The 14,983-nt window shown below is 50.3% G+C and overlaps 1 protein-coding gene across 1 annotated transcript in view; it reads left to right on the forward strand.

The window, feature by feature from the left end:
* Nucleotides 1-327: 327 nt before the first annotated feature.
* PEMT (phosphatidylethanolamine N-methyltransferase) overlaps nt 328-14,983 on the forward strand; it is a 35,574-nt gene continuing 20,918 nt past the window's right edge. The window contains exons 1-2 of the mRNA XM_078863220.1: nt 328-473; nt 11,430-11,552. Coding sequence (XP_078719346.1) covers nt 429-473; nt 11,430-11,552 — 168 coding nt within the window. The 5' untranslated portion in view covers nt 328-428. The remainder of the gene's footprint in view (nt 474-11,429; nt 11,553-14,983) is intronic.

Consider the following 14,983-nt stretch of genomic DNA (forward strand, 5'->3'; position numbering starts at 1 on the left):
TGAAGAGTGAATGATGAGACGATATTAACGGATCAGTGAATGACGTTGGCAATTAATTATAATTGAAGAGAACGAGTGAGCTACATGAAATGAATCAATGGGTGAATGAACGCGACACGGGCGTGAATAATTGCGCGAGTGAATGAGACAGAATGAAAGAAACAGGCAATGAATGAATGATACAGGCAAGGGATGAAAGAGACAGGCAATGAATGAATGATGCAGGCAAGGAATGAAAGAGACAGGCAATGAATGAAAGAGGCAGGCAATGAATGAAAGAAGCAGGCAAGGAGCGTGGGGACGAGCGAAGCGGACGCGCGCCTCCCGTTTCTTGGGTTTCCGCGCTCCACGTGGCGACTCCACGTGGCGGCCCGTCACGTGTCCGAGACCCGGGCAGCAGCCCCGGGCCGAGGCGTCCCGCGCCCCCCATGTGCGAGTGCTGCGGAGGCTTCGGCGACATGGACATGAGCAAGGTGAGAGCCGCGGGGCCACGCGGAGCCGCGGGCGTGAGAGCCACGGGCGGAGCCAAGTTCACGGCGTTTGCGTTCGCCAAGGTTGTACTGTACAGCGCACTGTACGGGTGCGTACAGTGCGCGGTGGTGCGGAGCCTGAACTGTCACGTGATCCGCGCCAGTCGTTTAAATTCCACATTCCTATGGCGGGACGCGATCCGCTTGGGAAGCAATCTCCTGCACGCTTTGCAGGGTGGGCGGGAAGTCGCTATACCCCTCAACCAGCGGGGTGCATGGACTTCCCGCCCACCCCGTACCACAAAACGGCGTGTCCCCCAGCGTGTTTATACACAGAGAGTATACACACAGTATATACACAGTATATATACACAGAGATTATATACGCAGTATATACACACAGAGTATATACACAGTATACACACAGAGTATATACACAGTATACACATAAAGTATATATACACAGAGTATATGCACAGTATATATACTATATATACTGGTAGGAACCTCCTGGTTACACCAGCCCACAGTGGATTATTGTGTCCGTCCGTCGTGCAGGGAGGGGCTGGGTGGGGAGAGGCTGGGAGGCGAGGGGCTGGTCACCCCGTGGTGCCCTTATAAAACTCAACGTTTAACCTACTCACGCCGGCTTGTGCCCGCCCTCACAGTCGGCCACATTTGCGGAATAAACCACGCCGCCGTTGACCCTGCAGGCCATTGACCGAGCAACCCAACGTTCCTACCAGCTCCCTCCGTAGGAATGTGTTACACAGAGTATATACACAGTATTTACACAGTATATACACGCTAGAGTACATGCACACATACCTGGCAACCCAGACAGTTTAACCCCGTATTATTTTACAGGGAAACTGAGTTTTCAGGTCCATACGGCGTGCAGCCGTTTCAATACGGCCAAGAAAATCATAACTTTATGGGGGGGGGGGGAATGCGTGCGGGTGTGTTCATGTGAGGTGAGGTGAGGGGGACGCGGGGTCGGCTCCGTCGCTTGGTGGTGGCGAGGTCGGAGATGGGGCGCCTGCTGAACGGCTTCGTGGCGGCGGCATGACACTGGCATGTTGCCTGTCCACGTGTTTGTTAGCGTGTCTGGTACCCACAAAACAGAGACAATGGCGGCCAGGCATGGTGCTGGCCACCTACACACTCCCTCGTGTGTGCCACAGTGCCGGCCTTCGGAGATGCTGCTACACATTACTCACAGCACTTGCCCCAGCAGTCTGTGAGAGGCTACACACGGGGGAGTGGATCTTTGTCTGTGTACCCACAACAGGGCAGTGGCACCCTGGGTCCCCTCTGAGTGTCACTCGAGGCGAGGTGAGGCCCGAGCCGGCTCGTGGCACCCGCGGGTACCGGGACCATGATGGTCGCTGCATCTGCCTGCTGACTTGCTCTGGCCACGAACCAGAACCTCCCGTGCCGGTTCAAACGTCGACCTAGATTGACGAGGTTTGTGTCTCCAAGGTAGAGATAGACACACGAGGAGATACAGATAAACAATGATGTAAAGCGAGACAATGAGATGCAGAGACACAAGAAGTGAGATGCAAGGAGATACGATATGGAAGAAGATACACAGAGATCAGGAGATGGGTGACACGAAGGGAGTTGGTTGGCAGGGTTGTGTGGAGTTTGTTGTTAGATTCCACATCTGCCACGGTGTGCATGTTTAAACAATCTGTGCTGTCATTTAAAGAGTTTGATTGGAAAATTTGGACGACTAATTTGTACAATTTAACCTCTATAAGAGTGCATCCAGGTTTGACTTGAATATCCCAGTAGAGTTTTGTCCAGATTGAATAAAAAAAACTGAATTAATTTATCATAAATTGGAAAGAATTGAAGAGTCGCAAACAATGGTTGGAGACAGCATTGTGGAGTAAAAACTAAATATTAATCGTGAATTAACAAATTAATACTGTTTTGAGACATGCTTCATTGTAAAAATAAAGGAGCACGTTCATCGCAGTCTGCTTCCCGTGGCATGTCAGCCTAACCCAGCTAACGCAGTTAGAGGTAGCAGCGTGCGCTTCCTCGCACTCGTAACGCTGTGGGTCAAATGGAGACCCCCCCGTCCCCCGTCTGTGTGCCACGCAGCTTCACGCGGAGAGCCTCTCTCTGTACGTGTCAGGGGTTGATTGCCGAGCCCAGCCAGTCCATCAAATGCCCATTGCAGCAAAGTCTATGCAGTTCAATTGGCGGCAACTTGACTTCAGCGTGAGCCACCTTAGCAGCAGCAGCAGCAGCGTTTCCAAGCCGCCTTATTCCCACGTCGCCTGAAGTGGACGCAAAGTCGGATTTGTTACCCCTCCAGACAAAGCTGCCCAGGGACGGCTGTTCTGTTGTTTAAGTGTAAGAGTTAAATCTTGGTTACGTATTCCGACATTTGTCAGTTCGCTGAGTTTCTACCAGTCAGTTTTTAGCAGGCTGTGAACTCTGGTAAATCTGGTTTAGCGCTTAGGAGGCTTTTGCAACCAATATTATCCATGATAAAGTTTTTTTGGGTTAGATCGCGTAAATATAGATGCAGTTATGGCTCATCGCCTGATGAGGCTGGTCGTTAATCGCCAGCGAAACGTTACAGTACTCGAATTGTAAATGTTGTGGGTTTACACTCCAACACACCGGTGTGTTGGAGTAGTTACTGTAACTAATTGGCACGTTTTGTTTGTGACAAACCTTACTAACTGGCTGTGCCGGGTGGTGGCGGCTTTAACGACACATTCGTATTTTTCATAATCAACGATTTTTGGGTTTAGATCGCGTTATTTATAAATGTGTCGTAACCCTCCACCACCCGACACGGCCAATCAGTAAAAAAAGTGTCACGTTGACAAAAGACAAATAGTTCACTGCTTTAGCCCACCGGTGTGTTGAAGCGTGAAACCACAACATTTACAATTTGAGTACGACGTTTCGCTGGTAATTGCATCCAGCATCATCGGGCAATTCGCCCGAATTGCCCGATGATGTACTCAAATTGTAAATGTTGTGGTTTCACGCTTCAACACACCGGTGGGCTAAAGCAGTGAACTATTTGTCTTTTGTCAACGTGACACTTTTTTTACTGATTGGCCGTGTCGGGTGGTGGAGGGTTACGACACATTTATAAATAACGCGATCTAAACCCAAAAATCGTTGATTATGAACAATATTGGTCGCGAAAGCCTACGTGTTAAACTGACATTCGTATTTGCGAGATCTATCCCTAAAAAAAACAACCTTTATTATGGACCTGGTAATTTGTGTTCACTAAAACTGTTAGTCCATTGCAGGATTCGTGCGATCTGGATCGTTGGCAAGTCTCCTGTCGCCTCTTGCCCTTCTTCACGGCCGTCTTTGTTTTTATCGTGAATTTGCGGCCAGCAGCGACTCTTGCTTTATCGTTCAAGATTTGAGCTTTCACGTTTCACCCGCGGTTAGGGAGTTACCGGTCGCCTCGGCAAACTGGGCCGCTGCTGCGGTGTCATTGGCGCACTGGACTTGCGATCCGGAGGTAGCGGTTTGACTCCATCTCCCAGCATTGTCAACGGGTGCAACCAGTTGGTCGATGGGCAGATCTCGCGTGTGTCATGGGTGCAGCGTGGATATTCCCACCTCTTCCAAAATTCCTGGCCAGCATGGAAGAATAGGCCAAATACCCTTTGGCTGTCTTCCAATGTGCAGATGTGGCACACGCGGGTTACTTGGGCCCGACCAAGCACGTGCCACGGTCATAGGAACCGTGTCCAAGGGCAGCCTTAGCATTTGGAATATGCGGGTATTTGACGGCTTCTATTTGACGTCTTATGTTCGTCGTACGTTGATGTGTGCATGTTGAACTTCTTGCGCACCGTACGTAGCCAACCGTGATTAATCGGAGGAAAACAAAAGTCCCTTTAGGGAGCACGCTGCAGTAAGCAGAGTTATATCCCTCCCCGCGTCACGCTGGGAGACCGGTCCGGAAGGAACGCAACCGAGGAACCACCTCGGCGACTAGTCACCAGATGAGGCTGCGTTCCTGCGTGGTGTGCAGATGAATTGTGCAACACATGTGATGAAAGTGTCACGCGGGAAAAAAAAATTCATTAAAAAAACTACTCACGTGCTGTTCTCTGGGCCATGGTTTATTAAAAACGCACGAACTTGCAGAGCTCTGAAGAACATCTCTGGGTGCTTTCACGCGAGAGGCAATGCACACAGACAAATATAACTCTGAATGTTCCCAACGACACAGGCGTTTGGTGGATGTGCCGCTCTGCTTGAGCGTGGAACAAACGTTTGCGTGCGATGGCACAGGCAATCACGGGCAGGTTGGAACAATGCGTTACATTCGCCCTTTGTGCTTTGATTTATGTTTTCCTCTATTTGCTATCGTAACGCGACGTGATAATTTTTTTCTACGCTATTTCCTTCTCTGTATATCACATTTGATAAGTAAATAAAATTGACAATCATTTTTTGTGCCCAACGCGGGACCCGTCGTGAAAGGTGAGAAGTGCCCTTGGCGGCAACGAGTGGCAGCATGGCAGCGTTTGTTTGACGAGAACCCAGCTCTGCCGATGAGACCCAGTTCGTCAAACCCAGGCACAGATTTTGTCTGTTGCTTGCTAAAACAAATGCTGCTGGATGAAAGAAGTCCCGGATGCCGATGGGGCTGATGGATTAATATCTAACGTAAGTTAAATCAGATTTGTGAGTTATTTTTTGTTTCTTAATTGGTTACCATCAACCCGCGTTTGTGTTTGAGGGCCGATCCCGGCAGTACAGTTGTTACATTCCCATTACAGGTGAAGTATTGGAAATGACGGCAGGAAACTCCTTGACGGGTAACACACTTTTTATTAAATCTTGACTTGTCACGATACAACGTGTGGTCTCTATTCTTCTGACTACTTGTCACGATACAACGATACAACGTGTGACCTCTATTACTCTGACTGCACACTTCACTTAGCTCGTGTAGACTCTATGCCTCTGGCTACACACGCATCACTCGTCTCGTGTAGACCCTATGCCTCTGGCTACACACGCATCACTCGTCTCGTGTAGACCCTATGCCTCTGGCTACACACGCATCACTCGTCTCGTGTAGACCCTATGCCTCTGGCTACACACGCATCACTCGTCTCGTGTAGACCCTATGCCTCTGGCTACACACGCATCACTCGTCTCGTGTAGACCCTATGCCTCTGGCTACACACGCATCACTCGTCTCGTGTAGACCCTATGCCTCTGGCTACACACGCATCACTCGTCTCGTGTAGACCCTATGCCTCTGGCTACACACGCATCACTCGTCTCGTGTAGACCCTATGCCTCTGGCTACACACGCATCACTCGTCTCGTGTAGACCCTATGCCTCTGGCTACACACGCATCACTCGTCTCGTGTAGACCCTATGCCTCTGGCTACACACGCATCACTCGTCTCGTGTAGACCCTATGCCTCTGGCTACACACGCATCACTCGTCTCGTGTAGACCCTATGCCTCTGGCTACACACGCATCACTCGTCTCGTGTAGACCCTATGCCTCTGGCTACACACGCATCACTCGTCTCGTGTAGACCCTATGCCTCTGGCTACACACGCATTACTCGTCTCGTGTAGACCCTATGCCTCTGGCTACACACGCATCACTCGTCTCGTGTAGACCCTATGCCTCTGGCTACACACGCATCACTCGTCTCGTGTAGACTCTGTGCCTCTGGCTACACACGCTGCATGCTCACCCTGCACTCCGCCTCTGGGTTACACAGAGTCCCGGTCCCTACAGGACAGCGGGACTGGGTACCGCAGGGCCCTATCTCTTCCTCTCCGTCTTCAGTCTTCGCTGGTTACACTCTCCCCGTGCGCCTGTGTGCATCACCTTATATAGTCCCTGCTCACGGGAGACGGAGCGGATGCGGACCTCGACGTGAGCATCGCTCCTTAGTTAACCAATCACGACGCGCTATTTCTACGATCCGTTTTCCCCCAGCGCGTGTTTCCACTCACCAACCAATCACGCCGCGCTGCCACCCGATCACTCCCTCTCAAGCGCGTCACCGGCACACAGCCAATCAGCACCACATAACCCACGACCCCGCGCTGACCCCTGATCCTTCACCGTCAGCGCATGTCACCACACACACAGCCAATCACTACGCGCTGGCACCCGATCCCTACCCCAGCGCGTATCACCACTACACAGGCATTCCACAGTGGTGAGATGTTGATTACCTCGCTTGGTATACAGGAGGTCGTGGATGCGATGCCGACCCTGACGACATCTGCTGTATATTTGGAGTTTGCATGTTCTCTCTCCCCGTTGTCGCGTGGATTTTTCTCCGGTTCCTCCGTTTTGTCCCTACACATTTAGAATCAACGTGCATGAAGAGTATTTGGCTGCTATACATTACCACATCATAATCCACTTTGTTGAGCTATCGGTTTTGGCCAGGTTGCTTCTGAAAAAGAGCTATATAGTTTAGTGGGCCTTACTTGGTAAAGTAAAATAAATGTTTTAGTTTAGTTTAATCCCTCGTAATGTCGTAAATCGGAATGACTTTTCCCATAAATTTAATACGAAACATTAGAAATGTGTTTTGGACATTCCAACTCTATTCCTAACCTAAAAATATACACCACCTCTATCACTTTTCACAATACACAAATAATAATAATAACAACGAACATAAATATTACAACTATTGAATAGTTAATTTGAAAACAAAAATAATTAACCTTTTCAGGGAACTCGCCGAAAGATCTGCTGCACGTTGGAGTGACCGGCGAGGCGCTATGGAGGTGCTGCTGCTGCTGCACCGCAGAGACACCGTGACGCTGGAGTGGACGCATGGCAACGCAGCCTCCCGCGTCGCTACTCGATTTGATGATCTCATGGCGCGCGGCCGCAGGGAAATTTCATTAACGTGGAAATTCGATTTCGTTAATCGAAAAGTGTCCGCAATTTGTTAATTTGGTTCAGGCGAAATTTCGTGGAATTGAACATCCGTAAATCGAGGGATGACCTGTACTACGCTTGTTTACATAGGAACGGGCGGTTTGAATCCTAAGCATCGTTTGCAGGAGGGTCCTGCCCAGTTTGGACAGTGTCAGCCCCGTGGCCCACCGCAGAAATCTGTACAAAACATCAGCGAAGGCGGCAAAACCGTGGCAGCACCGATGTATTTGTACATCTTAAGACCAATTACACGATAACCCGCTCGCCTCAAATGGTTACCGTGCTATTCGCTCTTCATGGCCGTGTAAGGAAATTGGAACCCGCTAAAGTCACGTCGCCTCCGGTGACACCGACAAGGCAGAACGTCCGCTCTTGGCCCGCGGACCATACGGGCAGTGCTGCTGCTGTGTGATCCCGAGTTGAGCAATTTGCTGGTCTTTTTTCAGCAATTGGGATGTTTGGCCAATGCCAGTTATAATGTATGGGGGGGGGGGGTGCCATTGGAGGAAACCGGAGAACCCGGAGGAAAGGCGCGTAGAGCAAGGGGCAGAGCGAGAGAACACAGACTCCACGCAGCATGGACGCCACCGGGATTCTCGCTTTGAGGCACAAATGTTCCCACCGTGCCCCCCCCCCTGCCCCGCCGAATGAGCTCATCGTCGTGTCACCCGAACCCGACGGCGAAAATGTCACAGACACATGAAGTCAGTGATCTGTCCTTCATCCCGTCATGTTGATTCGCGTGTCCCCTGAGCTTAAGATTACTATGGAATGCTTTGGTCCTCGTGACGTGTTGTGGTGTTTGTTGGCTAATAACTGCACAGAGGCACCCTGTTCCAACGCTCGGCGGGACATGGCGACCTGTGTAGTTTGTTTCCTATGAATGTGCCTGATTGTAACATGAATTTCCACAATTCAATTGTTCATTAATTTAACACGTAGCCTTTCGCGGCCATTATCTTGAATAGATGTGTTTTGGATTAGATCGTGTAATTAGAAATGTGACCACTCTGGCTGTCGCCTGATGAGGCTGATTGTAATTGCCGGCGAGACGTCACAGTACCGAACTGTAAATGTCGTGGGTTTACTCTCCAACACGCAGCCGGTGTGCTGAACTAGTCACGAACTGGCACGTTCTGTTCACGTGACAAACCTTACTCATCGGCTGTGTCGGGTGGTGGCACGTTTAACGACACATTTATATTGACGCGATCTAAACCAAAAACAACTATATTATTGTTCATTAATATCGTATTGTTCCTTTCATTGTGTTCCGTTGTGGACAATAACACATCACTGTAGCTCCTTCAATATTACTTGAAGGTCGCGTCTATGGAGATGTTTATTTTGAATGACCCGTTAAATGCGTGGTGTTTAGACTGTCATGAAAACCATCCCACGTTTTAACAATAATAAATCATCACATCCCGAACTTTGTCAGACCATTAGTTGATGAAGGCCTCTGCATCGTATTGACTGCGAGTAAAAGTGGCTTGGGTGTGACAGATGATGAGAAGGAATGATTGCAGATGGATGGGACTGCCAATGGGATTATCAGCCACAGCAGTTAGCGGGCTCGACCACCATAGAGATGGAGCGATGAGATCAATTTAATGCCAGGTACCGCAAGAACCGACCATGTCCGTCCTGTGCTCGCCGAGTTGCATTGGCTTCTGGTTGCTGAACGAATACAGCGTTATGAGGTTGTGCTCATTACACACAAAGTGCCAAACATTAACCACAGTAGATTCCTGAACTTGTCAAGGAGCATCAACCATCATTACGTGAACTTGGGTCATCCTCGTAGCGGCTTTTGGCTGACCATCGAACAAAGACGGTCACCACATTGCGCACTTTCAGATGCCCTCCTGCGGCCGTCTGGAACGCTCTTCTGATATTTGGAAGCCACTGGCGCTATGCACTTTTACATTTAAATTGAAGACTCATTTCTTTCGATCTGCTTTTAGTGTTTGTGGCCCACCCCTACTTGACATCTATGAAAAGGAACTTCATAGTTCACAATCGTTATTTTTTCCATGAAAAAATAACGATTGTGATTCTGTTTCCTCGTCCTTACGCCGCACCTCCGATTAGCACGGTTGGCTACGCGCAGTGCGAAAGAAGTTCGACACAACAACAACAACGTGCCGTACCGACCTGGACTGAACTTCCACTGGCCTCTCTCTACCAATGCGGTGTGAATGCCGTGTTCACAGCTTGTGCGGTTAGCATGCAGCAGCGAGATGCCTCGTGGGCAATGCGAGAGTGAGGGGTGACGACGCGGTCCAGGCACGAGGTTTATGCCAAGAAGTGCTTTTAAATCCTGTGCGCTCTTTCTCCAGAAAAATCTACTTGCACAACATACCACCCATTATTGTTGTAAGCCTCGTCGGAATGTAAAGTCTCCGTGGTTTTTTTCTGAACGCACTTGCGAAAAATACTTTGGGTTCTGAGAATAACCTCAGGATTAAAACCAAACCAAGTAATGCTTTGCGTGGTTGTGGAGACTACGGGGCGACAAATTAAAATCTGCTGGCAATGAACGCCGCCTTTCCAGACCTGTCGCTCCCCGTGAGGTCCGTGAATCGCCTGCCGTGGTCAGACGCTGAATGTTGACATCGGCCCAGAGCGTTGCTTGCGTGGGAACAATGCTGCTGAGATTGATGCACTCCCAGAAGGCAGTGGGGCGGATGGACGTGTGAAAAGTACTTTTATTTTATTTACTTTTAACCGGATGGACAGATATGGATGGAGGGGAATTTATTTGCTAATTAATTACGTGCTAAGACCTGTGAACTATGATCTTAACTACTACTCTTTGTTTTTTCGGTAAAGTCACGTAGGTAAAAAATCAAATAAATGTTAATTTTTTTACTTACGTGACTTTACCGATTTTCTTTTTTACTTTACCTACGTGACTTTACCGAAAAAACCAAAGAGTATGAATCCTTGCAGTCACGAAAACTTCAAATCTAGAATGATTTTATCTATTTAAGTAAAAAAATGTTTACCAGGTAAGGCCCACTGAGATAAATATCTCTTTTTCAGAAGCGATCTGGCTATCACAAATAATAACTCAACGAAGTGGCTTATCACGTGGAAATTTAGAGCAGCCTAATACTCTGAGTGCACGTTGACTCTAAATATGGAGGGAAAAACCAGAGGACCCGGATAAAAATCCACACGACCACGGCGAGAACATGCAAACTCCAAATATGCAGCAGGCGCCAGTGTCAGGATTGAACCCAGGACCTCCTTCATACCAGGATTAAGAGTGAGGAATGCTTCTAAGCAGTTTCTTGCATTCCAGTAACTTGATGAATTGATGTGATTGTGTGTTGCCCTTTCGGCCGGAGGATAGAGCGGTGGCCTGTGCGTTGCTTATGTTGCATCTGCAGGGGTTCTAGTGCAATGCTAACAAAGTCACACCACTCTTCTGGAGACTCCACCAAACCTGTACCGCCCAGTCTGAGCAATGGTGGGCGCGGAAACAACAATTCTTACCTCCTACAGAGACAAAGATCCCCCGTGTAGCCTTAACAGACTGTTGGGGGCAAGTGCTGTTAGCGACACCTATGAAGGCCGCCAAAGTACACGTGGGGGTAGGTGCCACGGCACACGCCAGCCTCACGCCCGGCCGCCTTTGTCTGTTGATGTTTACACACCGCACCGGGTACTCATTTGAGGCTCAGCAGACCCAGCGGAGGCCCAGGACCGGTTCAGATTTTCGTCATCGGTGTTGGCCGTGAGCAGGAATCGAACTCGGGTGGCCGGGTTCGATTCCCGCCCCCCCCAGACCTCCATTCCCACGTGAACACCCACTTGGAAGTCAGAATGCAGACTAAGAAACGCACATTGAGGATTTTGGCTGCGTTTTTTTGCCCGGCATTGACAGAAACTGCCTTTCCACCTACACGTGAACCGGGCACGTGTCTCCTGTGTGGTGGGGCTGCATCTGGCTCGCCCGCCCGCCCACCCGCCCGTTCACGTGACTGCGTTGTGCTTCGTTTCGCAGGTCGAGTTTCCGTTGCCCATCGAGCAGCTGTCCCAATGGCTGACTGAGAGCGTGAACTGGACAGACGCCAACCTCTACACCGCGCTCGCCTGCATCGTCTTCAACCCAACCTTCTGGAACGCCGTGAGCACTTTTGGTGTCGTGGGGTTTGTTGTTGTTGACTCTGCTTGTCTGTGATTATTCATTGTCATCATTGGAGCCTGTTTCAATACTGGAGAGGTCGGCGATATGTTATTGTTATTTCCCAATTTCAATGGCCACTGCAAAGTTTGCCAGAACTGTGACCATTTTCCCGTGTCCCCCAGAGAAGGAATTCACCACCTATCGATGCATCCTAAAAGCAGCCCATCTTGGGTGTGACCAGGTCTGGCTCCGGTTCTTCTCGGATGGGGGGGGGGGGGCACCGTTGCCGTGATTCACCAATGAGGAGGAGCGTGGATCTGGGTGGGGGGGCCCAATGGGACAGAATTAGAATATTTACCCTGGAGAAATACGATGAGCTATGAAGCTCTTTTTTTCCCGGATGTCCAGTAGGGGCACGGGATCGGAAAGTTACAACTATTTCTGGTGGTGCAGGGCCCAGAACATTGGGGGGTGGGGAGGTCCCCACGTACGGCCCCTGGGTGGTGAGATGTTAACTCCCTTGCCCGGTATACAGGAGGTCGTGGGTCCCATCCCAATCCTGACGCCTGTATATTTGGAGTTTGCGAGTCTCTCTCCCCGTGGTCGCGTGGATTTTTCTCCGGGTCCTCCAGCTTTTCCCTCCACATTTAGAATCTACATCACCACGCGTTTAGAGTATTTGGCTGCTATAAATGTCCACGTGATGATAAGCCACTTCGTTGAGCTATCATTTGTGATCGCCAGATGACTTAAAAAAATAGCTACATAGCTCACTGGTCCTTACCTGGTAAAAGTATAAATAGTTTTTAGTTTTATAGGGCATGTCTGGGCCACCCATGTGCTAAGAGCCGCCCGGTGTTTGGCGGTCCCCATGCTGTAAGTTTGCTGAAAGGCTTCCGCAAGAACTGCTCACGAGCTCTTTGGTGGGACTCTGTCGCCCCTGGGCAACCGTGTGGGCTCTGGAACCAGCCTGACATCTCGAGGTGCCCACAAAGACAACGATCCCCGCCCCCACCCTACAGCCTTGACAGGCTGTCGGGGCGAGTGCTGTTAGCGAGTCGCACCTACGAAGGCCGCCACTGCGCACCAGGGGGTGGGTGGCCAGCAACGTGCCCGGCCGCCTTTGTCTCCCGTGTAGCGATGTTTACACACCGCACAAGGTACTCATTTGAGGATGAGTCAAACTAGGGGATGCCCAGGACCAGTTCAGATAATTGTCACCGGTGTTTTTGGAATTAAACTCTGGCAGCTGGGTTCGTGGCGCAGCGCAGTGCTAACCTCACTGGGGTGCCCGCAGCAGCAGTGAGATGAGACACGTCCTGGCATCCCTCACTCCCCTCTCAACCACTTGGCACATTCGTCACTGACGCCGTGGCCTTCAGAGAGAGAGAGAGAGACGATGCACGACAGACGACGTCTCGGCCAATGCTTTTATTTCTAGCACACGTTTGTAACATGCCTGCATTGTAACCGTGTTGTAACGTAAAGTATTATTGTTTGTCCATTTACGTATTTCATGACATTTAACGAAATTAATATCGTCGTCCAGATGATGTAGCTATTTTGTTGTTGTTGCCACATTACGACAATAATTATGATGATGGTGGCGGTGGTGGCGGTGGTGGCGGTGGTGTGAATTGTTTGAAGATCAACTAAAAATAGGAGACCTAGGACGATGTGTTCTTGGTTACGAAGGTCACGATGATGATTATGATGATTATATCTTAACTGCATAATGTTCATCTGCTTTGACTGCCGTAAGCTGGCTCATAAACACTGGCAGATTCTGCTGAATATTCACCATATAGACGTAAACGCGTGTTGTTATAACATCCGAAAGCTACCGAGGCACCACACCGATTGATTGTGAAGCTCTGAGCTTGCTGGCGGCTGTAGCTCCGTGTCGTGTCTCTGCCCGTGGACATTTCCCATTGAAATGAAATGTAACCGGCAGTAATGTGCGGCTTCAATAACGCGCGGTTACCACAGGCCCTGCTCGATGTTAAGACGGTCACTGCATCGCGCGCTTTCAGATGCGCTTCTGCGGCCGCCTGGGACGCTCTTCCGATATTAGGAAGCCACTGGAGCTGGGCACTTTTCAATCATCATCTACATTGAAAACTTTTTTCTTTAGAGCTGCTTTTTGTGTTTAGTTTGTTGTCTTTCCCCCGCACCTCCGAAGAGCACGGTTGGCTACGTACGGTGCAAAAGAAGTTTAACATACATACACTCATACAACGTGCGACGTTAGCGATTATCTGGAAACAACATTCTTACCAAAGTCCTCCGTAGGCCAAAGTTCAAGGTGCACACTTTGCTTACAAGCGCTCTAATAAAGTATACGAGCCCCGCACGCCACAATCGGTTCACACCAGGTAATCGTCCGCATAGAAAAAATGCACAAATTTCCATATTACAGCACCACGCTGCACCTTGACACCTCAGCCGGAACTCATCGCAGCCCTCGCAAGGGCTCCTTGCGTTTATCGTTTTGCGGCATGCAAAGCAGGAGCGTGGCCGCAGTCGCCTGCAGCTGCTGCGCGAACGTCGCTGTCACTGCTGTCGTTGCCTTTGTTGTTGTTGTTGTCGTTGCCTTTGTTGTTGTCGTTGCCTTTGTTGTTGTTGTTGTTGTCAGCCGGTAACTTCCCGCCGCTGTGCGCGAACGTCTCCACCATTCTCCTTTCCCTGCCAGCTGCTGCTCCTGTCCAGTCGTGACCTCTGAACCCCGAGGCGGCGTCTCGCGCGCGGGGGGAGCGGCGGCGCAGCGGTCGGCGCGCTGCCGCCACGGACTCGACTGTTGTGCGCCAGCGTGCCGCGCGTCGCTGTCCGCCGTGTTGTCGGGGGCTGCTGACGCGCTGTGCCGCGGTGCGACCCGGGATCGCATCAGCGTCAATAGTTTCATTCCAACGGCCAACCGATGCGTCTTGTGTACGCTGTCAAAATGTTCACTGTGTAATGGGCTTCAAGGCCCCGTAGAGCGTCATTTTGCCCAAGAGAGAGTTATCACGTTGTGCTCGTAACATCAAATAAGTTCCAATTGCGAATTCAAATGGCTGTCATCTCAATCCGTAAAAAAAAAGGCGGAATGCAAATAATCACCGTCCAGAATTAATAACCTCAAGGGTCCAAAAGGTTGAGCCCCGTATCAGCGTGTCGTACAAATCGCATTTCCTGCCCTAAGCGCGGACGGCCGCTGCAGCGTCTTCAAAGGCCTCGCATCGATGCGGCCATCTCATTCCTTATTCCGCCTCCTCCGAAATCAGCTTCAGTCGTCTCTGGCTGCGTGCAATCTTCCTTTTGCCGTCGTTAAAACATATATGGGCATGTGACGTCGGGGCAGCGCGGGCGAGCGTAAGAAGGGGTGCTCGTGCCTCGGGGCGTGTCTGGGTGGCGCGAGACTACACGGCGTGCCAAGGGTCGCTCGCTACGTC

Source organism: Lampetra fluviatilis, chromosome 1 (assembly GCF_964198595.1).
Source record: "Lampetra fluviatilis chromosome 1, kcLamFluv1.1, whole genome shotgun sequence".
Classification (NCBI taxonomy): Eukaryota; Metazoa; Chordata; class Hyperoartia; order Petromyzontiformes; family Petromyzontidae; genus Lampetra; species Lampetra fluviatilis.